Source organism: Strigops habroptila, chromosome 14, assembly GCF_004027225.2.
Source record: "Strigops habroptila isolate Jane chromosome 14, bStrHab1.2.pri, whole genome shotgun sequence".
Taxonomy (NCBI): domain Eukaryota; kingdom Metazoa; phylum Chordata; class Aves; order Psittaciformes; family Psittacidae; genus Strigops; species Strigops habroptila.
The window spans coordinates 12804215-12827949 of record NC_044290.2 but is presented as its reverse complement, the minus strand read 5'-3'; the positions used below and the strand labels follow the sequence as shown (position 1 = coordinate 12827949).

The following is a 23735-nucleotide window of genomic DNA, read 5'->3' as shown; positions in this document are numbered from 1 at the left end:
GTCCACCCTTAACAATCATTCCTGTAGCAGCATATGGCTTGATCTGGCCAGTGGGATAGCAAAGCATTTGATTACACCTTGAGTTTTAGCAATTTGCATAACAAAGGTAATCATGTTTATTCAAACGTGGGATTTTATGTAAATAGACCTATGATCTTTCCCATGTAAATGCACAGAGAAACTTTTGAAGCAAGCTTAGAGAGATTTCTTCAGAATTTCTCAGCAGAGCTACTTAGGCGCAAATAGATGTGAGCCTGCTAGAAAGCAAAATGTAGCTCCTGTTCTATTGAAAAGATTGTAATTTTGATTCACTTGGGTGTAGCTCAGTCTTAGGTGGGGTACCATAGGACCCAAAATACACCACGATAAATGTATTCTTAAAGTATGTTTTCTTAGGAGCTTTCAAGTTCTAAAGAGCATCACGTGATGATAAAGATAGCTTGCTGGCAGGTCAATACTCAAAATATTCAGGGATCTATAAGTCATAGCAGTTCATAATACTTTACCTGCAAAACAAAACCTGGAACGCTTTTCAGAGGACAAGAACAATAATTTCTACATGGAGCACCACAAAATTAATAGCTATTATTTTAAAATTTGTTGATCCTTTAAAACAGTCTTCAGTCTCCTGTAAATACAGGAGGAGCTCATTTCCATTTTGGAATTGGCCAAACTATGAGTCATGGCAAAAGCAGTCCCCTTGCTCACATTAAATTCTGGCTGCCTGTCAGCTCAGTGTCACCACTTATTCTCTATAAGCTCTGTATAGCTATATGAGCATGTGCAGAGGAAGCCAAATTTCCAAATCTGGGTGTTATTTTTTCTAAACTTATTTTCTCACACCCACAGTTTTTGACAACCAAAAGAATATTTATTCACTATATTTGCAACAGTTCACTAGAAAAGCATTTAAAAAAAATTAAGTATAAATGTACACATTACACAGAAGTGCATTAACAAGAAACAAAAAGTCATCTCACTTGCACAAAACTGAATTGTACTCTCTTAATTCTAAAGACAGCTGTGGTAGAGAGACACAGACACACATGCACAAGTCAGTACTTACTGTTGTAACTTGTAAGAGTTTGCATTCTCCTGAAAGCCTTATGTTTATGATTGCCAACAGAACCAAAGCTTCTTTGGGACATAACAGAGGTGCATACATGAATATATTTTGTATTTTCATTTTGGAATTTAATTGCTTGGTTAGGAGAATGTTTTCATTTCTTTTTAGAGAATGATATTGCATTGTCTAACACACGTTTGTTTGGATGGGATTTAATATTAGCAAGCATGAGATCTGTCCAGTCCTTCATACCATACCTTCATACCATTTCAAGTCTCAGCTTGAGGGAACAGGCTGCTTTAGCAGCAGGTAACTGCTGAAGACTTGCTGTAATGTATTAAAGGACTGGAGAAAAACAAGATCTAGAGAGTGTGATTTTAAAGAGAGCTCAATCATTTTTAGTTCTGCTGAGATCTTCCAGGTTCCAAAAAAGCTACAGGATGTTTTATTTAGAAATTTTAAAAAAGCAAACTTATTTTTGTATAGGAGGAGGAAGAAATTTTAATTTTGCATTGCTCATTGTCTAGTAAACAGGCAAACTGTCTCTATTCTACTCTACTGGATATTCTGCATGTTTGATATATATAGATACATACGTATATATATGTGCACATACATATACACCTCTTTATATATTCTCTCTGTGTTACAGGCAGTTGTATACATACCCTCTCCTTGCGCTAGGAAACTAAGGGCCTAAGATCTATCATGAGATCAAACATACAATTTTTTAACCATAAATCCAATAGTACACAATTTATAGAATGTGTGAAGATCTAAAAAGCTTTTAAAATTATGCTTAGCCATTAGACTAAAAGGCTGCTCATTAGTATCAGAGAAATAATCTGAAAATTATCTTTCAACTGTTTTATTGTATTATACTTGGAATTTTTGCACTTGTATTTTTCAAATGCTTCCCTCAAGAATTAGATTTGTTCCAGTAGTGTATCATTAAAGAGCAAGTTACAGTGGTGTCTTTGGAATGCTTGGCAGTTCAGTTGTATAATTAGCTGCCTTCCCTCTCCTTTCCTGTTGGTTTTTTGGTTTTGTTTTTGTTTTTTTTTAAATCACAGAATTTTAACCAGGTGAAGGTTGAACAAAGGTTCATCCAGGCAGGTGTTGCATGGAACCATTCTGCTTGTGTCCCCAGGCAGTTAGTGTCTCTTTAGTAATGCTTTATGACTCAGACCATGCATGTCCTCAAAATACATGGAAGATCACATCTCTCAGGCTGCTTTTAAGGGGATCTCAGTGGTGTTGAGATTAAAGGAACACTGTACCAAAATACCTGGAGGGGTTTAAAAGCAATTCCCTGTGAATTTACAATAAGCAGAGTTAAATTATTAAGGAGCCAGGGTAGTCTTGCCAAGAGAAGGGGTTGCAGCACAATCTTCTCCTCAATGTAACAGGTCCTAGCTGGTGTTCCAAGACAGAACTGGGAACCTGAGGACTTGCTGCTTGCCTTTTTTTTGGTACAAAGGAGTGAGGTCTGTAATGCAGGAACCCAATGTGGCCGTGTCCATAGGAGCAGTAGGGTACATGCCTCAGCACAGCCGGGCATACTGCCCCGCAGTTATCCAGGCTAGTGATCTAGCATGGAGTTTTCCTTCCCATCAGTATAATCAAAATCCTCCCAAGGAAATAAAGGCAGCTGAACAGAAAGTGGACTGGAGGGCTCGCACACAGCTGGATGTCACCCATGAATGGGTCAGAATGGAAGCAGAGAGCTTAACTGGCTTCAGAACTCAGAAGTACTAAGAGATCTGCATTAACATTTTCTTATCTTTCTGTTGATGCTTCTTGTAAATACTGAAAACAGTAAAAGATTTTGTAGCCTCTGTGAAACTGCCTAGCAAATTAAATTCCAACCCTTATTTCTCACAGTCAATGAAAGAGTCCTGTGATTTGATGTCTTTCATGCAATAAGCATCTCCTGCTCCCACAAATACTGCAATCCACTGGTAGGTGTGTGCTGTGAACAGCGCAAGAGCACTGTCAGTACTGCTCGGAGTAGTTCATATTTGAGTCGATGAAAAGCAGTTGTAGAGGTCAGTGAGGCGCTTTCTGTGAACACTAGATTTACTTCAGAAATTATTTACGGCGTCTTGTTGAAATGTGTTTCCCTTGTCTTAGTAACTTCCTTTTCTGCCTCAACCACATAAAATTGTAATGTAACACTTCTTGTTTCCAGCTTCACCATAAAGGTATTATGTATGGAAAATGAAACATAGTCTGGAAAGTCAGTATGTTAAGCACAGATTTTTGAGATATTACAATCTAGCCAGTTTGCAGACTGTACAGAAACTTAAAATTGTGCCAAAAGCCAACATCAAAAGGACAACCATTTAGTTCTGTGATAACAGTATAGCATTATCTAGCAAAGAAAGCCAGTGACTATAACCCACAGTAAGACAAAAGTGGCTGTTTGAAAATCTAAGTTCACTTTTGGGAAGGTTTCTAGTTTTTGCTTTTTGAAACAGAACAGGGCCTTCACATTACCATTGGAAGCAGCCTCCAGGGATATCATAAACTGATCTGTGCATTACATTTTCCTCTTGCCCTTTCATATGGTCGCCTTCTGGAGCTAGCAGTGTTGTGTTCCAAGTACTGATTTAGTCTTTAGCAAACTGGAGCTAAGTTCAGTAACTAAGTTCTTATAACTAGGACATGGCAGAGTAGTTCCTGCCACTAAATTAATAAAGGGTTTTAAAGTAATGCACTATATGTGATATAAAAATAAAGTTTATTCAGTGCAGCATCCATTTCTTTTTAAAATCACTCAAAAAAAAAAAAACCAAACCCCCAACATAATCCTAATTTTTCAATTTCTGTGCAACGTTATCCTAACAATGCAAAACCATTTTAAAGCAACTGCCAGAATGGGAGCTGGTATCTGAGATAATTCTGTTAGGGAATGCTTCATGGTTTTGGCACTTTGTTGGATTTACTTTGTTGTATGTTTCTGTTAAAATGGTCAAGTATGAAACAACTAATAATGTTCTTTTTAAAAGGGAAACATGGTTTTAAGGGATTAGGGGCTTCTGGTTTTCAGTTACTAAGTTGAACAATTTTGGCACCTGAAAGCCAATATTCCTTTGCTACCAACAAGAAAACTGGCTCTGTAACAGTCTGTTTTGAAGATTGTTATGCAGTCACAAAGCCTAGAGAGCTTTCATAAACGTATCTGAAAGGTGGGTTGCAGTAGCACGGTTTTATATAAAAGATTAAATTTCTTGAAGGGGGGGGGCATATAAGATGCCTTCCTTTTACCTTCCTTTAGAATGCAGTGTCGTCACAATGAATTTTCCCCTTCTGCATGCCTTCAAATGTGCTATCACTACCTTGTCTGAGCTGTTTCTTTTTCCCCCATACCAATGTCAGAGAAGGTTTAAAGACTGGCCAGAGACTCCCATTCTGTTTGTGCAATGAGTAGCAGAGCTCACCTGTTCTTGATTAGTCTTTATGCAGCGTCATATGATCAACTGTTCAATGAAGATTCTTTAACCAGCAAGAATGGCACCTTCAACTTCCATAGATTAAGCAAATGGACAGGTAAGTGGGCTGGAGTCGACTACCAAAAAACCACTGCCAACATGTTAAAGCCTTCCTATGTTGCTAGCATTGCACTTTAAAGATGGCTAACATGTTTCAAAACAGTCTAGTCCCTTCCTCAAGTCTACCCACTCTTAATTTATAGGTCATCTGGAAACTTAAACTGTTTCTTTTATATGCAAAATCGACACTCTTTGGGAAGATTCTACTAAACGCAATACCTGTCTTCTCCATGTTACTTGTAATACTTTCAATGCTGCAGGGAAACTGTACTGAAAACAGTGTATGTAAATGTAGGCTAACTTTGTTTGCTTACTGTCTGTCAGGATTGATTCTGGTCATTTTATTTTCTTTTAGTACTACTTCAGAATACCACTTGTGTGATCTGCTGAGGACAGTATCTATAATGTGCCTCTCCACATACAGTATTTCCAGATGATAATTACAAAGATTGGAAGTATAGACAAAACTCAGAAATACATTTACATAAAGTAATAGACATTACCAAAATTAAATTAGGGCTGAGCCAATTAATCTAAAAATCTGAAAACATAACAAATTCAAAAACCTAATGAAGACCTTTAAGTTCCTGAGATTTTTCTCTTTCTCAAACTCTTTCCCCTTCACAAAGAACACAGGAAGGGAAATTACATTTAGCTGCACAACACAGCAAATTCACTAATATTGTCTGAAAATGTACACATAATTCCACTTTTCTTAAAAGATATTCTTCCTATATCTCTTCCAAGTGAGCAGTTTCTGGTGATGCATAGCAAGACTCTACCTGTGTTTATAAAAGCTTTTTAGTTTGCATAAAAAGTAGAACCACAATGCTCCACCTTTTACTGATCAAGCCAATCTTCCAATAAAAGGTTATCTAGCTAATCAGCTTCCAGAGAGCCTTGAGGAGCCGACCGGTTTCCAGTTAATAAAGCAGATGGCCCAGCCCTAAACTAGTTCTATTTCTAAAATAAATAGTGTTGAAAATCTTTTGTTTCTAGAAGCTTTGTTGGTTTCCTCTCATGCTCACACACATGTTTCTGGGTTAGTTACAACTTCACCATTTTTTTCAGGCTCATCTTTCAGAAACTGTTCCACTTCAATAGAGTCCACCTTGGCATCTTCAGGAGTTTTGTCTTCAGATTTGTTTAATTCCTCTCTTTCTGCTGCTTCTTCTTTTGTGTGTGGTTCTTCCGTTTTTTTCTTAATGCAGAAGAAATTTCCCAAGGCCAATACAAGTGCTGAGGTGGTAACTTCAATTCCAGCAATAATAAAAACAAACATGTACCTCCCTGTTGCATCCAGGAGTTTTCCTGGGAAAAAAAAAAAACAAAATCAAAAAAACCAACATTCCAGGTAATTAACAAAAGTGATTATCCTGCAACAAATATTTTTCTGCTTTTTTAAACATTTAAATGACTGTCTAGAAATATTGTGATGTCCTGGGTTCAGCAGTAGCAGTCATCTAAACTTGCTATCTAAGCAGGTTTTTTGAAGTAGCATTTTAACAAGTTTATAACAAAATGTTTCTCAATTATTTCATTTCTGTTTAACATTCACTGATATTGTCATATCCCAAAATACAATCCCCTGCGCACACAGAGTCATGCAACTCAACTGGAATAAAACGAGCCTGGCCTTCATATGCAAGAGGTGAGAAGTGCCATGTATTCCACATCAAAACATGTGCTTCCATGGCTGCGATCCATATCAGCAGCTTCCTCTTGCTCCCAATCTCATTTCCCTTCATACACAGGCAGTGTACTGTCTGCTTAAAATACAAATCTTATTTAATAGTCAGTCTGAAGTAATGACTGGTTCTGATGCTTTAGGCAAGTTAAACTTTCATAGGATTTGGTGGATATGAAAGAACAGGAGGGAAGATACAAAGGACGTGCATCACCAAACCTGAAGATCAGAGAATGTAGTGCATAGTACTGTTCTCTTCCAGGAGGGGTTTTGTCACAATAAAGATAACCAATACTTTTTAGTGTCTGGCATAACCAGTAAACATTTTGACAGTGAACTGGTGGGGTTTGGGTGAGTTTGGGTTTTGGTTTGGTTTTTTTTTTTCAGTTCGGGATCTGTAAAATTTATGTTCTTTGATTAGTAATTAACTTGCAATTTTGAGCTTTAATGAATTTGAGTCTTTTGAAATGTGCCCTTATTCTTAGGTTGTGGGACGTGAAACAGAAGCAGTCTACCTTCCTTAAAACAGTCCCATTTTACAGTTTTCCATGTAAGGGGTTGGTTGTGGGGGTTTTTTTGGGGTTTTTTTTCCCCTCCTTCTTCTTACATTTTCTTTCCTCCTCCAAATCAACCATGGATATAGAGAATTTATCCTAGTACTTTCCAAAGAAAATTGACAGGTTTCTTATTCTGAATCCCAACTCCAAAGAGGTCTGAACTTCACAAAAGTTAATCAGTGTGTGTGTAAAACTCATACAATATTAGCCATCTACTAGTAAGAGGTCCAGTGTAGGCTTTCAGTGGAGAAAGAGCAGCATCTCTGATGGCAATTCAACCAATCCTGAAACAGAAGGAAAAGATTTCATCCCAGCCTGTCTTGGACTATTTCAGGTTGTAACTGCAGAAAGTCATTGAAGCATGTGCAACACTAGCACAATACGCACTTGTCGAGTGACTCTTGTTGTCTTTTTCTGTGCTCCCTTATAATACAATTTATGTAAATGGATACAATGCAAATTATTTTGAATTCTGAACTAAATGGAATACTTACCTGCTGATGGTGGACCAATTAGAACAGCCATAGCTTCTGCCAGGAGCACTAAGCCAATAGCACTGGAAAACTTCTGGGTACCCACAATAGCCATGAGAACTTCAAACTGAAGAGCACCTACCATTCCATAAGAAATGCCAAAGAAAATACAAAACACCACCAGGCCAGCATAGTCAACAGACATAGAACCCATGAGATCTGTAAAGCCATTAAAAATCATAGCGAAACTGAAGAGGTAGACACAGCGTGGTCTAACCCATTTAAGACCAGCTACCATTCCACAAATAGGCCGAGCAAAGATATCAATGAATCCCAGAATAGTCAGAAGAAAAGCTGCTTTGGTGTCTTGATATCCTAAATCCTTGGCATAACTCACAACAAAAACTGGGGGAACAAAGAGGCCAAGCACCATGATAGATGCTGCTAGCGTGTAGATTACAAAACCACCATCTTTAAAAACACTGAAATCCAGAAGTTTTTTCTTCGCTTTCTTCTCAGCTGGGTCTTTGGTAGCTTCAGGCTTTTTTGGTGGCTCCAAAGGTCTCATTAATGCACCACAAACACAGCAGTTGAGCAGCATCCCACCCAGTACAAGGAATCCTCCTCTCCAACCATACTCGTGTTGTAGTATCTGCCCCAATGGTGAGAGAGCACAAAGAAACACTGGACTCCCCGCAGCAGATAGCCCGTTGGCTAAGGGACGGCGTTTGTCAAAGTAACGGTTTAACATGATGAGTGAAGGCTGAAAGTTTAGTGCCAGTCCCAAACCTGTAACAGAGGGTACGTAAAAAATAATACTGGCCTACAATATCAGTATTTAACAAATTCTAACTGCAGTTTTTCTGATTCCTGACTTAAATGTTTTATTTCAAATGGACAAAAGAATTCTAAGAGAATATTTCTGAAAGCATTCCACTTCCATAATATCCTTGTACTCTGTGAACGCTTCTGTATCTTGTACACTTCACTGATTACAGCACTGGATATTAAACATACCAGAAAAATTAATACTGATTAAAAAAATGATGGATTTATTCCACATTTGTCTGCCATCTTTATAAAAGCCCATTTGGATGATACTGATGATTTAGATAGCTGTCACACAAAACCTCAACCTAAAGCCAAAGACATCAGCTAACTCATTTTCAACCATGCACACTACTTACCAGTAATCACACCTGCAGTTAGATAGATCTGAATGATACTTGTGCAGAAGGAGGCTGTCACCATCCCCAGTGAGGCAAAAAGGCCACCCACCAGCATGACAGGGCGACAGCCAAAGCGGTTGACACATACACTACAGAGAGGACCTAGGCAAGAAAAGCAAGTTACAGTTCCGAAGATAAATCAATTTTTGCAGTTGTTTTTATCTCAGTTTGCATTTCTTCCTTGGTGGACTTTACAGTGTTATGTTTACAGTTGGAGTCGATGATCTTAACAATGTTTTCCAATATTAATGATTCTGTGGTTCTTCCTATACTTTCTCCCTACTGTCAGGCCAATCTGGAAGAGTGTTCTTTCCTCTGTAGTCAAATACTTAGTCTTTTTTGTCTTCAGAGTGCCATGCAGTTTTTCCTTTTAATCATCTTTGGTAGCCACTAAGTTAAAGATCTAATTTTTTGTGCAAGCTGGATGTGCTTAAATAACTTTTGAATTTATGTGATAAATAGTAATTCTTTGGAATGCCTTACTTGCACACGAGTAATGATATGCAATCATCATTCATACTGTAAATGGCTGTGTGATTTACAAACATAACTGTATGATGCAATACTGTTTCAAAAACAGAGAACTACCTACCTGTTCCATAAAGCATGGCCAACAGAATAGAGGAAATCCATGCGGTGTCACTATATCCGATGCCAAATTCCCGGATAAGTTCTTTGAAGAAGACACTAACTGCCTTAGGAAAGGCATAGGAGAATCCTGTGATGATAAAACAGCCAAAAAGGACAGCCCAGCCCCAGCCTCCATCAGGGGCTTTAACACCAGATGGACCATCATCAGCTACTACAGCTCCCATGACCAAGCTCAAGGGTGTTCCCTAAGAAACAAAAAGCAATTACAGTCTATAGACATTGGGACAGTTATCTAACCAAAATCATCTAACCAAAATAGGCATAAATTGCACTACAGTTAAAGTTACGAATAAGATATGGAACCATTTAAAATACAAATCTTGAAGATGCAGTGCAATTTAAACTTCTTGTTTGGGTTTAGTCCTTAAAAAGCTTGCATAAAATACATAACAATGAGATACACGCAGCTGAGTTTTAAATGAATGTCACCTCACAGATCTCTCTGTCAAAACTGGATTTCAACCAAATCACTACTTCATAGAAAAAAAGGAAGCCGTAACAGCAGTTCAGGGCTGTGTTTAACAAATATGTAATAACTACTGCATTAAAGCCTGCAGGATTCTTGCTATAAAATCCTTCTATATGAAGCTCTTGGACTAATCACTTCAGAGACCTGGAAGCAAAATCCTGGTGCATCACAAGTATTCTGTGCAACAGTGGACAAATCACCCAGGCATTTTGTTCCCTACTGAAGAAATACAGCCCTGATGCACTGATATCTTGAAAAGATATATCTGAGCTTCTGATCTATTAGTTTTCACGCATGTAAGTACTTAAGCTGAACTGCAATGAAAATCTGCACAGGCATTTTTTTGTGGATGATGGGACCTAGTAACTGCAGCAGTGCTCAGTGTCACTGTCTGCCTGAAGCAAATACTTTCCATCGTGGTTGTTACTACATTATCAGTAATTTTAATTTTTTTTTACATTTTAGTTGATGAATCTTTCACATCTTCCATGTGCAGCCACAAGTGTCTTTGCATCCAAAAAAAACCCTCATCTTTTCTCATGAGAATGTTATGCACTAGACAGTGATGCTGCAAAGTTTTAAAACAAATGGGGGGAAGACACTGAAAAGGCAGATAAAGTGTCCCTGTATGTGAAGAGTGCAGGGAGGTATTGCATCACAGCAATTAGGTTTTTATAAGGCCTGTGTATTACAGAAGTCTTTAAAATGTTAAAGTGAACTTCGCACAAGTTGTATGTTAAATCTTACATGTACAAAACGTGACCATTTCTTTAAAATGCAATTGATTTCTTTTATTGGGTCAATGTTTCTTATAGTAGTGCCTAAAAGAGGAGTGCAAGTACAGTTGCACATCAGAGACATTCGTCACTAAAGAATGCTTCAGCTTTCAGAAGTGTGCATAGTGATTGCTGTGCATTGGGAATTACGTAGTTCATAAAGCTCCATTTCAGAACCAGACTATGTATAGCACAACAATCTAGTTGATGCAGCTTTGTCTAGACAACTGAGCACCGAATGCATGATTGTCAATAGGCCTGTATGGATGTACTTACTAAGGCATTTACACCTGCACTCCCACTTCTTGGAAGAAACAACTTTATATGCATGATGCAGAAAGAAACCCGGCCATGACTATAGCTGTTCTATTGCCCTGGGCTGTAGGAGAAGGACAGTAAGCATCATACTACTGGCTTCACCTCTTGTTTTCTGGAAATGAAGTATAAACAGGAAAAAATTGTCTTAAGTCTATACAACTAGAACCTAAAATGGTTAAACAAGGAACAAAACAGAACACCTCAATACAACTAGACATCTAGGTGCCTGCTACTACAGATGGCTGATTTGCTGACTGCTGTAAGAGTACATAAAAATGCACAGCTTGTTAGGCAATTTCTGCACCAGGCTTTGGGTTGCTAAATGAAAGTCTTAAGATGCATCTCTGACAATCATCCTAACACTAGGATCTGTCCACCCTTCAGAACTGTTTTTCCCAGTAACTTCTGTATGATACAAGATATAAAGCATGCTTCAAAAATTACTTTTTTTTTTTTTTTTAAAGGAATATCTAGACAGCACAGAGTATGTGCACAAAGTGTAATCCTTCATAATACTGGTAGCTCTGTAATAGTAATGATAACAGGAAAAATGGGGATTCGAACATCTCAGCACAAGTGTATAAGATCAGGAATAAGAGTCAGGAATGAAGGAGACTGGGAGGCAGGAGGAATCATCCCACTACTTCCAAATTTTTAGACAGAACATTTCATTTGGAGTGAATGTTTAAAATGCTGGGGGAAGAGTTGTGTAATTTTTAGTCTTTTGTATTAACCATCTTAATAGCAACACAAAGTCAGTAATGGTACATGAACATTTTGTTGACAAACAGCAATTTCTGCAGACTGCTCACACAGTGCTGGATAGCAATATTCAACCCTAGAAGAAATGGCTTATGGCAGCCACGTCTTGCTTCTTCCTGTACACAGGCAGGGACGGTCTCCTTTACCGAATCTAATATGTTCTAAGGGCAGACTCTGCAGACCCGCAGTACTGAACCCTGACAGTAAAGTGTATCCAAGCCATCGTAAGTGGCAGGTGGCTTTTGAGGCCAATCGCCCTTGAAAGCTACTTGGCAGGACGCGTGCTCCTTACAGAAGCGAGCTGTCCGGACCTCTCCAGGGGGGAAGGAAATGAACGAAGCGCGGCCCGGCCCCAGCCCTGGCTCTCCCCGCGCCGCCGGGCAGCGCCGGCTCCCCGCGGCCCCGCGCGACCCCGCCGCTGTGACGTGCGGCGGCGCGAGCCACCCTGGCTGGGCGCGCGCGCTGGCGGCCGCCGCACTGAGACGTGCAGGACGTGACTGGGCGGGCGCGCGGGCAGGGAGGGGCGGGCGCGCGGGCAGGGAGGGGCGGGCCAACCTGCGCGAGGCGCCGCTCGTCCCAGCCGACCTACGGGACCTGCCAGCCTCGCGCGCCCTAAGAGGAGCGGTCTCGGAAACGGTTTGATGTTCTGCTGTGGTGAAAGGTCCGTTTACTCATCTTTACATCATGTCTGTTATCACGTTTAGCTAAAAATTACCATAAACCAACGTACTACACCTTCAAACTCCATCCTTTTTAAGATTGGTCTACATATGCCGGCACATACATCCATCTTGTTCATCTGGTTTAGTTCATGTTAACACATCAAATTAAAACACCATTAACCAGAACTAAAGGAACCCTGTCTCTCTAAACATCTTAAGATGCACTTCACCCTGTTCCCTTCATCCTGTCATAGTGTGTTTTACCAGGCTAGACTGTATCTGCTTCCGTAAGAACTAAAGGAGATAGTGGGGAGGTTCCCATGTGAAACGTGCAAACCAGGGTTAGTGCTAGGAGAGGTGGGCTCATGCTTGGTTTGCACTGACAACATTTTTACTTGTAATTTCGCTTCAGCACTGGGGTACTGCCAAAGCCTACTGCGACAGGAGGCTGCTACAGAACTGTTGCAACTGTTTCGTTTCCTGCTTTTGCTACCTCAGCCCTGTTCAGAGGCAAAGGATTACATTTAACTGGCTGCAGCTCAGTTTCAGTATCTCCACAACAGACATGATAGAATTTATTGCAGATTCCTCCTATTATAAGTGCGTTCTTGCTTTAGTAATGTGTAAAACAAAGGGATTAAATGTATTTAGATCTGTGGGGCTTAATGTTCCTGAGAGTATCTTCCTGTTGCCATGGAAACTAATACAGGATCAGTTAAGAGGAAGTATTAGGTGATTGTAGGTAGTGCTGCGGGTGCTGTGTTTGATGTGATGGTGCAGCATATATAAAAGGAGAGCATTTGTGTTATGAAAAGGACCAGCTAGAAATGGCAAGAATTTATTAACAGTGTTTAGCCAATATCCTTATTGGCTATGTAGCAGCACTTTACAGTCAGCAGCATGGGTAGGAAGGCCATTTGTGAGTATGTAAGCTGACCTATGTAGCTTAAGAACTTCCCCTGAATTAATTTAAATATGTCAGAAATCTACCCAACTTTGGATTCCTGGAATAGAAATGAACAACTGTTATCAAAAATAAAACATGAACTTCCATGCAGGAAACCTAGTTTAGAATGGAATTCAGTCTGGAACCCCACTAGTTTGAGAACTGCACAATTACAAAATGAGAAAGATGGTCTAAGCTCAGCAATGCAGAGATCCTGCTTCAGTTTTTTATCTGTGGAATGAAGAGAATAATGATTCTCTCTTCACAGGGTATTGGGAGCATGGAAATGCTGAAAAGTGTAGACTGTTCAATACTGTGTTAATAGGAGTCATAAGCCTATATTTGCCTAAGGGTATTAAAATCTAAGCAGACTAAATAAAAGATGTGTGTGATACTTGGTTTTGAGTGAATAAACCTAAGACTAACCAGCTCTACTAAAATTTTGCAGGAAGTAACCCCTGCAAGAAGTTTGATGGGCCACTGGTATGACACAGTAGAGCATTTCTTGTGGCTTAGCTGATTAAATATCAACCGAATAAAATATACATTCATTTCCAAAGGCTGCTGCAAACTTCTGTTCCCTACAAAATCATTACTGTATTTACTGATGCCTGCCCTGACCTCCCGTCCTCACAGAATCATTAGGGTTGGAAGGGACTTCTGGAGATCACCCACATCCAAGTGAGTTTAGAATGTCTCCAGAGAGGGAGACTCCACAACTCTCCTGGGCAGTCTGTTCCAGTGCTCCAGTGCTGACACCCACAAGGTCGAGAAGTTCTTCCTCATATTGGAGTGGAACTTCTTGTGTTTTAGCTTATTAAAGAAAAGTAACATTGCTCCTCATCCTGTCTCTGGGCACCACTGAAAAGAGTCTGGCACTATCCTCCTGGCACCCACCTTTGAGATACTTATATGTAAAAGCTCTGCAGTGACTTTCCCATTTTGGCATCCTGTTTTCCAGTTCCACTGCCTTTTTTAAGGGTTTGACAGCTTTCACCATTCTCTCATCTCTCCCTCAAAACCCCTAGGATAAACTATATAGTAATTCTGTGCTGTCTGTAGCTGAAGGTGATGTTCCATACCAACACTTTTACTATTAATCCCCAGTCCCCACTTAGCCTCAAATCATCTTAGCGTGCACTGCTACAGCACAGTAAAGTAACATACATCACAAGTTACTAGCAGACTGCAACGACACAATAAATTCACATTGCAATTCATGTGTAGCAAATAATACTAACCACTGTAGATTCTATTATCTGGGTAAAACATTCTAGAGGGGAAGTTGAGCTTATTTATTTATTTCTTTTTGGAATAAATATGTTAGAACCCTGTTCTTTACATTATCTGGCAAAATCAGATTATATCCATTTTATTTTTTGAATTATTGTTTTTTCCTTAATCAGCATGTTACCAACAAGTACGCCTAACTTATACTGGGCCATAAGCAAAAGAATAACCCACAGATCTGCATACTAACTTCATGTTTAAAAATGAAGTATTAATTTGGCTTCTTAACAAAAAGAAACAGATCTTTTAATCTTGAGATAAATACCTACATAAATATTTTATTTAATTACAAATACAACACTAACTAACGGTTCAATCTCCTCAGGTACCAGCTTTGAAACAAATATAGTTCTATAACAACAGCATGGTCAACCTCCCTAGTTATTGTCTCTATATCAAATGCCCAGTTTCTGGAGAAGTGGACTTATTTTTCTAAAGCCTATGAGTTTTTTTACACTACATCCATTACCATAAGCACATTAATGTCAGCATCACAGTGGCACCTTAAGACCAGACAGCATATGCCTTTTCTGTATGCATAGCGAAAGTGACAAACATGCTTTCAAGTTGCACTTGAATTATCTGGCTGCTTTCCATATGCTTTCAAAAATAGAATTTGTAGAATCCCAGCTTCAGTTGAATACTTACAATTTAGTCTTCATATATCATGAAAATTGACTTCAGCCTTGCAGCTATGGTGGCTTTGCAATGTGTCAGAGCTTTAGAAAAATAGAAATTCTTGTCAATTTTTAATAGCAGAGAAGTGTTCTTATTTTGTCTAGTATAAAAACAAGTGACAGTCACATAGTAATTAAGGGTACAGTCCTGTCACCAGCTGGACATATGTGCTTATTTTTGCAGAATACCATGGAACTACCCTAACACATAAAATGCTGGTGCGCATGTGCACTGTACTTCAAGCTAGGTTAGTACATGTAGCTGAATATAGCACGAAAAGATCATCTGGTCAAGAGGTGTCATTTTACTCAATGACTTTAGACAATGCAGATGCATAACATGGTGCCATACAGTGAGATAAGTGAATTCCCACTTCAGCGACAATTTAAAAAGTCACCTTAATATTTTTATGATTTATCTTGAGTTAGTCTTCCGACTGAGTCACAACAGGTATACTGTGCTAATAGAGTCTGTCTTACATTTTTAGACTGCCAACTGCCACGCCTTCACAAATTACCGCTCCCTCTGAAATAAACATTGCAAAACCGTATATGACTTCACTCTGTGACATCTTAAACTAAACGGTTTTTCAACTGCTTTACCCAGAAAGCACGCAAACTCGCTGACCAAGCGTGTGTGCATTTCCACAACCGATGCTAATGCTCTGAGCCGGTGAGGAAGTTGTATTGCCACAGTTCAACCTCACCTTTGTGCGCCTTTTCTTTCTCCACAGAACTGCTTAGAATAAGGATGTGATAACGAGCAGTGGCACACAAAGTCTCTCTCCCGCCGGATGGACAGGGGCTGCGGCGGCTGCCGCGCGGGGGAGGAGCGGGGTCAGGAGAACAATGGTGGCGGTCGCGGCGCCGCGAGCGGCCACGGCGGCCCGCGCGGCGCTTCGGGTCGGGCACGTAGCGCTCGGGTCGCCGCCGCCGATGCTCACGGAGCATGGAGGCGGCCGCGCGATTCCGCGTCCGACCGCCTCACCGTTCACAAGGCGCTCGCAGAACCGAGTAACGGAGTTCACGCCCAGGACTCCGCGATGTCCTTATGAGGGGACGATCCCTCAGACTGCGCGTCACTCCCTTTAGCGGGTCTGAATTGTCACCGCTGTGACAAAGGGAACTCCAAAATTTACTCCCCTGTGGCTGAAAGGAAAGCTGAGCGGCAGCGAAGGAATCGTGGAGGAGGCGCTGAATGCAGACCCCCATCGCCCGATACCGGTCTGAAGCTAGCGATGGCGGGAACAAAGCCCGAGCTCGCGGGTGCCTCACGAGCCACCGGTGTAGCACTGTACGTGCGCTGAGGCCGCGGCACCGAGCGCCTGGGCGTGACCCAGCTGCCTAAGGGCGAAGCCGGGGGCACCTCTCTCCCGCAGCAGCCGGAGCGGGGCTTGGTCGCCAGCACTGCTCAGCGCCCGGGCAGCGTTGTCCGACTGATGGCGGCGAGGACGCTGGGCGACCCGCACCACAGCGCGGGTTTCCCGAAAAAGAAAAGCACCCCCTGCCCCTATGCGCGGGGAGAACGGCAGGCAGCAGGAGGGCGCCTCCGGCCCCCGTGAGGTGGCGCGCAGAGGGGTAAAGACAGTCCGCGCTGTCTCCGCCGACTCTCCGGCGCCCTGCGCAGCCTCTAGGAGAGGGATGAAGCCGCGCTGCCCGCGCCGCGCTCTCCTAAAGCTTCAGCCGCGCTCGAGCCCATCCGCCGGCCTGGGCAGCCCCACACAGAGATGCGTCCTCGACCTGCCCGGCGCTCCGGAGTCGGGTCACCCAGCTCCAGACCCCGCCACGCTCCCCATGGCGCTCAGTCCCGTAGGCCAGCCAAACACCCCACAGCATCACGCACAACAGCTCCCCCTCAGTACCTGAGTCACGTCCCGCGCCTCAACGCGAAGATGCCGTGCTCGTGCCGGAGCGCTGCCCGCCTTCCCCGTGCGCCCGCTCAGCCCCGCCCGCGCCGCGCTCCGCCCCGCTCGCGTCCCGTCCCGCCAGTTGCGGAGCAGCCTCGGACTGGGGCGGGGGGGGGAGGGAGGGAGGGAGGGTGGTGGTGGTGGTGGTGGTGGTGTGTGGTGTCTCGGTCCGATCATGTGACTTCTTCTCACTGTTACAGGTCCGCCCGCGCGGAGGCGTTTCAGCCGCGTGCGGCGGGGCCTGCGTGAAGTGGGGTCCCGCTAGGCGCCTTGGACTGCGGCCCGGGCAGAGCGCCTGCAGGTACGAACCGGCTGCGGTGAGGGTGGTGCTGTCCCGACATCCGTGTGTTCCAGGGAGTGACCACAGTTTCTTCGTTGTCTCCTCAGATAAGAAAGGCTTTTCCGAGCGTCCTTGTGATTTTGGTTTTTTTTTTGTTTGGTTGGTTGGTTGGTTTGGTTTTGTTGGGGTTTGTTTGTTTGTTTGTTTGTTTTAGGAGGGTTTCCTTCTTCTTAGTAATTTTGATTGTGATATTGTGCATTCTGCAGATAACTTACAGGCTTCCCTCTACATCCTTTACCAAGGAAGCACCACCTGCAAATAAGCCTGCTTGGGTTACCTCTCCTTTTGAATCCAGATGGAGTAAGCTTTCTGCAATGGCTCTACTGCTAGTCGTGCAAATGTCGAATTATAGAACTGAATGTGTGTTGATATTGCTGTTATTTAGCATCCACACAGGTTGCGATGAGCTTCTAAAGTGCAGCGCAGAAAGCAGCACTCCTTAGGCTACTCAGTGCTTAAGAAATTCAGGAGTAGGTGCTCCACTCCTTTGTGTGCTTACAGCACACAAGTCAGTGTATAGGGTCATCCCCTTCTACTTGGCAATGTTAAGACCACGTCTCGAATACTGTGTTTAGTTTTGGGTCCCTCGCTATAAGAAAGATGTTGTGGTGCTAGAGCGTGTCCAAAGAGCAGCAAAGCTGGTGAAGGGCCTGGAGCACAAGTCTTGTGAGGAGTGGCTGGGAGAACTGGGGTTGTTCAGCCTGGAGAAAAGAAGGTTCAGGGGGCACCTTGCTCCCTACAGCTACTAAAAGAGGGTATAATGATGCGAGAGTTGGGCTCTTCTTCCAAGTAACAAGCAACAGGACAAAAGGAAACAGCCTCAAGTACACTGGGGAGGTTTAGATTTGATATTGAGAAAAATTTCTTCCCTGAAAGGGTGGTCAAGCACTAGAACAGGCTGCCCAGGGAAGTGGTTGAGTCACCATCTGGAGGTATTTAAAAGATGTGCAGGTGTGGCACTTAGGGACATGGGACATGGGACTTAGGGACACCACAAATCCAGTGGTGGATTTGGCTGTGTTAGATTTATGGTTGGACTCGATTTTAAAGGTCTTTTCCAACCTAAATAATTCTGTGGTTCCTATCACTTGTGTGGAGACGCACAGGGCTAGGGTCCTAACTAGAAGAGGATAAGTAGGATACAGTATTGTCTTGTGAGAACTATGGTGTTGCACAGATTAGTAGCTTCCAATATTTTAGAAGCTGCTCACTGAACTCGGGTAATACAGGGGAGAATCTGAAACTCTTGACACCATAGAAGGTTTTTTTCTTTTATCTGTGCATTAAGTTTGTTTTGGTCTATGATTCAGTTTTGCTGTAGTACCCATTTGTACTTGCTTAGAGATTCATTGCAGTAATATGCAACGATGAGTAAGGCTGGGTGGTTTGTTTTGGGTAGATAGTATACAGCCAGCGAATGGGTAGAATGTATACAGTATACATTGCTAATCTTAAAGATCAGTAAAATGAGTTTTTGACTGTTTAGCATTACCTGGATTTCGGCCATTCACTTACAGGCTTGATGAAGATAATTGCAGAAGAGCAAAAACCACTGATTCTTGTGGAGCTTCTGAAGCAAGTATTGCAGTGGCTGAGGCGCAGCAAAATTGGTGGAGTCTAGCAGCTGAAGACATTTTTATGTATCTTTACAAGTAATCTTGTTTCTCCAGGAAAAGGAAATATGAACTCCATTGCCAGTCCCAAAGGACTGGAAAAACTCCTACAGTTTTAGAGGGAGACAGTTTTATTTGTCATGACCCCAACTTCTTGACTGTAATTTCTCAAGGAGAACAGTTCCATCCTGCAGAATCTTCTGCTTTGTTACCGCACTTACTTGAATCACTACATCATGGAAATGTACAGTAGAACCAGTGGAATTTTTAAAGGAAACCTTAGAGGTATGTAGTTTGTGAAGATGTTATCAGGAGGGACAGAAGTGCCTAGGAATGGAGACGTGTAACAGTGAGTGTGAAGGTGGCAAAATACCTAAACCATCGGTATCTCTTATAGCTACTCAAATTATATAAGAGGCTAGATAAGGAAAGAGGTTGGTTGTTTAATGAACATGTTAAAAAGACAAAAAAGAGGATTGTTGTGTCCTTCACATGTCAACGTTGCCCCTACTAAAGCTTCCAACTCTCTGCAGCCTAGTCAGCAGAGTGCAACATGTGCTTTCTAGTTAGTGTTCAGTTGTGGAACACTCACACCATTTAAGAGGTCAGTGTTTTTTTTACCTAGAGGCAGAGGAAAGTCACTACAGTTGGTCTGTTTTTCAGAAGTCTGTACGCATAGACCGGCTGCTGAAAAAACTGACTGGTGGTCTGTGGTCTCACTTTTGTAGCTGACAGCTTTTATTGTTTTTGAAGAATGCGTTTTCCGAAAGAGATGTGTCCGTAAGAGGATGGCGTGCTAGGGTAAATGGTAATCCCAACATAAGCACCCAGATAATTGGATTTGATTCAGTATTCAACAAGGCAGTAGTGTGAGCAGAACACAGGGTTGCTGTGCTTGCAGAAGCCTGCACAGAGTCTGGATAACGTCATAAACACCTGGAACTGAGATGAAGGCACAAACTCCCTATCTTTTAGGTAGAGTTATGTTGTATGTGTTTAAGCATTAAATATGCTGCAGTACACTTATGAGTAGAGGGAATATTAAAAGTGCAGCAGAGAGACTGTGACTTAAGGCATCTAACTACAAAAAGAGCTTTGAAAAATTCTTCCTTACAGTTCTAACTAAATAAAAAAAAAAAATCTGCATCTTACTGTTGTTTATCTGTAAGTATGCCACTTCTTACATGTATTCTCAAAGTGTTGTTGCACTCTTGAGGAATCATTAAATAGGCAAATTCTTTGTCCAGAGTAGACTCTGAAAGTTTCAGTTTAGTTTCTTGCTAAAGGGGATTCTTAATAAGAAAGTATAATGTCGTTGGGCTGTACTTAATAGATGCTAGATTCCACCAAACCTCCACTGAAGTCCTTCACTCCATAATTTCTTACTAGTTTCCAAATAAATAAGGATCCTGGTGTGTTCTTTTTTTACGTATTTAATTCGGCTTTGTTATTTTTTATTTTGTGCCTTTACAGCAAGGAAAGCTAATGATATTCTAGGTACTGAACAGAAGGGTGCATTGCTGGCTCATGGTCAGTTCAGTGTCCATTAGGAACCTCAGCTTTCCAACTGGCTGGCCCCACGCTGTACAGGTGTTTGGGATTATTCCTACCCAGGTGCAGGACTTTCCATTTTCCTCTGTTGAGCTTCACGAGGTTCCTAGATTGTTTTCATTAAAAACAGAGTGATGTAGTGAATCCAATAACTGCCATTCACATCATTAAAGATGGTCAGAAAATGCTGGAAATGTTTGCCTTATCAGGCTTCCAGGACGGCAGAAGTGACTGGAACACTGTTGTTACAGAGTATAAATAGGAAGAGGGTAGCTAACATTAGGACAAAGCTTAGTTGCTTTGGAACTTAGAGCTTCTGATGGTAAATGTCTTCCCTAGCACTTCCTGAACTGTAGAATTGCTTCCGAATATGATAGCAGTTTTGGGTGGTTGCAGCTTCCTGCTCCAAATTCTAGCTGTACTCTTTGCTGTTCCTGCAGTTTGTAGGTGAATCCCAAATACTACCTTAAAAGTGTCTGTAAACATTTATTCTTACTAAGCTCTTATAGGGTGTGGGTTTTGGTTTTTTTTTGTTTTTTGGGTTTTTTTGAGGCTATGTTTCCTTGTTTGCACTTGAATGGAGTCTGTTGTATTAATTATGGATTTTCACTGCAGCATTTTTAAGAATGTTAACAGTAACATTGAATATTTCAAATGGCTTCATACATGGCTAACTGTGCAGTGCATGCACCTCTGCCTTTGATTCAAAATGTAAATGTAGTAGATCATGTTGCACAAAGAGCCCTTGTAAGAACTTCATTTCAGGAAGGCCAGTAATATTCAGAGTTGAGGTTTTGGTAATTTTTAGTTTGTTTCTAAAGCAAGTATGAAAATAAGGTCTTTTTATATAGCTCTCAAGGTTCAGTTGAGGAACATGAACTGTACCTATAAAGATGTATATAGTCTTCAAAAATAACCCACAGTTGTTGTACATGTAGGCATCGAGAGAGAGAGATGGAAATCAATTTCTTCTAGTCTGGATAAAACTTGAACTTAAATGTGTTATTAAGTTCCTAAATAATCACTCAAATTTCAGACGGGACCAAAAATTCCTCTGGAGTCCTTTGCAAGCTATAAAGTAGGGCACTTTTATTTAAAGATGATCTTTTAAATGCTAGTTCTTATTTTTTTTATATTTATTGTTTGTATACTGTATACCAAATACATTCCTTGGGGTTCTAGGGTAATATGTATTCATTTGAAGGAAGGCTGCACTTGAAAGAAAGACTTTTCTGAATCACATTTTAATTTTTATGTTTCATCAAGGTAGGCTACATCCGTATTCACTTACTGAGTCCCTGCATGATGTTTCTCAAACCTGTTCCTCTGATTGGCCAGGTAAGCGTCTTTGGAATGTGCCATGGGTCTCTTGTGGCCTGTGTCTTAGGACTATTTTTCCATACAAGCAAGGATGAGTATGGCAGGATACATAGTTTGCATAATCCTGGGTCTTGTCTCATTAGGGAGTTGGGCCATGATAAGTTGTACATGGCCTTTGGAAGGGAAACTTAGGAGTGCTTTTGAGCTTAGTGGTGTATTTGTAGCTGGGATATACACTGTTTTTCCTCTGAAACACAGCCTTTTTAGTGGGTGAATCCATTTTTTTTCTTACTTTGTGAAGCTACTTGTAACTATTGATATTTCATGGTACACTGATGGGGTCAAAGACTTACATCCAGAAGTGACTCTGAAGGTTGTTCTAAAGGTGGCTGAAATTTACCTTTAGCCTAAATCTTAATGAATTCACTAGTGTTTGATAAGAACAGAAAATATCTCTCTTCTAAATTCTTATTACCTTTTTCCCTTTTAGCAAAAGTTTTCTTTTAATTTCCATCTATGAAACCATGTCATTTTCTGCATTTATTTTGGGAGTATACAGGTTTCTACGTTGATACCAAAATCTGTATTGTGTAGACTGTAATCTTTTTGACTCGCCATTAAAGTAAAAATTTACACATTTTGGACAGTATTGAATCACTAGAAAATTACGCATTTGGGCAATCAACATGCATTTAACTATATGACTAGGGGCTGGCTAAAGGTACCTTTGGGAAAATTACAGCTAATCTGGAAAGGGGGTGTGTGTGAGGAAGGGTTGCAGAAGGTAATGTGGTTGAGAGATTAGGCACCTCTGGAGTAAGACATACGAAAAAGTATGCCACCAGTCAGCATGGTATATGGATTTAGATATTCACCTACTATGTATTGATTTTGATGAGTGCTTTGAGAGGCCCACTGCAGAGTATAAATTATGCTGGGACTTGCACTATAATTTTTGTATGCTTAAATTTGGAAAGTCATTTGAAGTCAGATTTCACTTCTGTATTTTAAACCAGAGGTAATTCATATAAACAAATGAACCAAATCCCTTTAATATTTGTAGTGTTCTGAAATTATATGTAGATACACTTCATGTAGCTAAATGAAACTTGATTTATTTCTAAAGTCAAATTATTAGTTCTGATTCTAATTTTCAATAATAGTTACCGATGGAAATAAACACCTGCTCTCTTTAGATGACATAGAGTTAGGAAACACTCTTCTGATGACCTAAGGAAATATATATATAAAAAAAAGAACTACTGATAGTATTCTGTTTTCTTTAAATGAGTGTACTTCAGGCATAATTCATGCAACATTCAGGTTTCTGAAAGGTCTTCCATCTGGCAAAGCTGTTTATATCGTCCAGAAACATGAAAAAGTGAGAGAGCGTTACAGGAAGCTTGCCTCATGACTTCTTCCTGCAAAGCAAGTCATCGTGTGACTAAGGGAAAATCACACTTTACATCCAGTTTGTATATTACTCCTTCCTGTCTCACACAGACAGTGTAGTCTGGTTTAGTTGATAGATACATTTTTTAATAATTAAATACCTTGGCAGCAGAACTTACTTATCTGTGCTGCATGACCTCATGTCGTAGTTGGCCTGTGCTTGTTTTACAAGCTTTTAAAAGTTTTTCACATGATGCAGTGGGAATTTGCAGGAAATGGGAAGTTTTTTGCTCCCGTTCTTAACAGCTGTACCTGAAACGGGCCAAGACTTCCCTTCCTAGTCTGCATGAGGGAGAAACTGTTTTATACTAAACAGTCTGATAAAATGTGTAGGAAGACAAGTGAACAAGAAAATGCAATTTGAGGGTATGAAATAATTTATAGCTGTGTTTTGGGAGAAGGAGCTGTTACTGGGAGACCAGGGCTACAAAGGAG

General features: G+C 41.1%; 2 protein-coding genes across 20 annotated transcripts in view; one reads left to right on the top strand and one right to left on the bottom strand.

Annotated features, from left to right (window-relative positions):
* Window positions 1–849: 849 nt before the first annotated feature.
* Window positions 850–17179, bottom strand: SLC16A3 (solute carrier family 16 member 3). Of its 5 annotated transcripts, none has more exons than XM_030506247.1 (6): window positions 16980–17065; window positions 15089–15159; window positions 9159–9402; window positions 8525–8668; window positions 7359–8126; window positions 850–5931 (listed from the first exon to the last, which is right to left on the bottom strand). In XM_030506247.1, the coding sequence occupies exons 3-6, from the start codon at window positions 9379–9381 to the stop codon at window positions 5645–5647; spliced, it is 1422 nt and encodes a 473-aa protein (XP_030362107.1). In that variant the 5' UTR covers window positions 9382–9402; window positions 15089–15159; window positions 16980–17065; the 3' UTR covers window positions 850–5644. The 5 variants fall into 5 exon arrangements, 4 of the variants coding, with proteins under 4 accessions (XP_030362107.1, XP_030362108.1, XP_030362105.1 ...); XM_030506248.1 differs by lacking the exon at window positions 16980–17065 and adding an exon at window positions 15825–16969; XR_003994349.2 differs by lacking the exon at window positions 15089–15159 and having other exon boundaries at window positions 6237–8126; window positions 16980–17179.
* CCDC57 (coiled-coil domain containing 57) overlaps window positions 12183–23735 on the top strand; it is a 47534-nt gene continuing 35981 nt past the window's right edge. For 4 of the 15 annotated variants that reach the window (XR_003994350.1, XM_030506261.1, XM_030506259.1 and 1 more), the window contains exon 1: window positions 18359–21866. Coding sequence is in view for 3 of the 15 variants with exons in the window: in XM_030506261.1 (XP_030362121.1) it covers window positions 21831–21866 (36 nt within the window). In the remaining 12 variants the exon portion in view is untranslated. Of the gene's footprint in view, window positions 12204–17224; window positions 17326–18358; window positions 21867–23735 lie in introns of those variants that run through there. The other 11 variants (XR_003994352.1, XR_003994351.1, XM_030506257.1 and 8 more) reach the window with 7 other exon arrangements.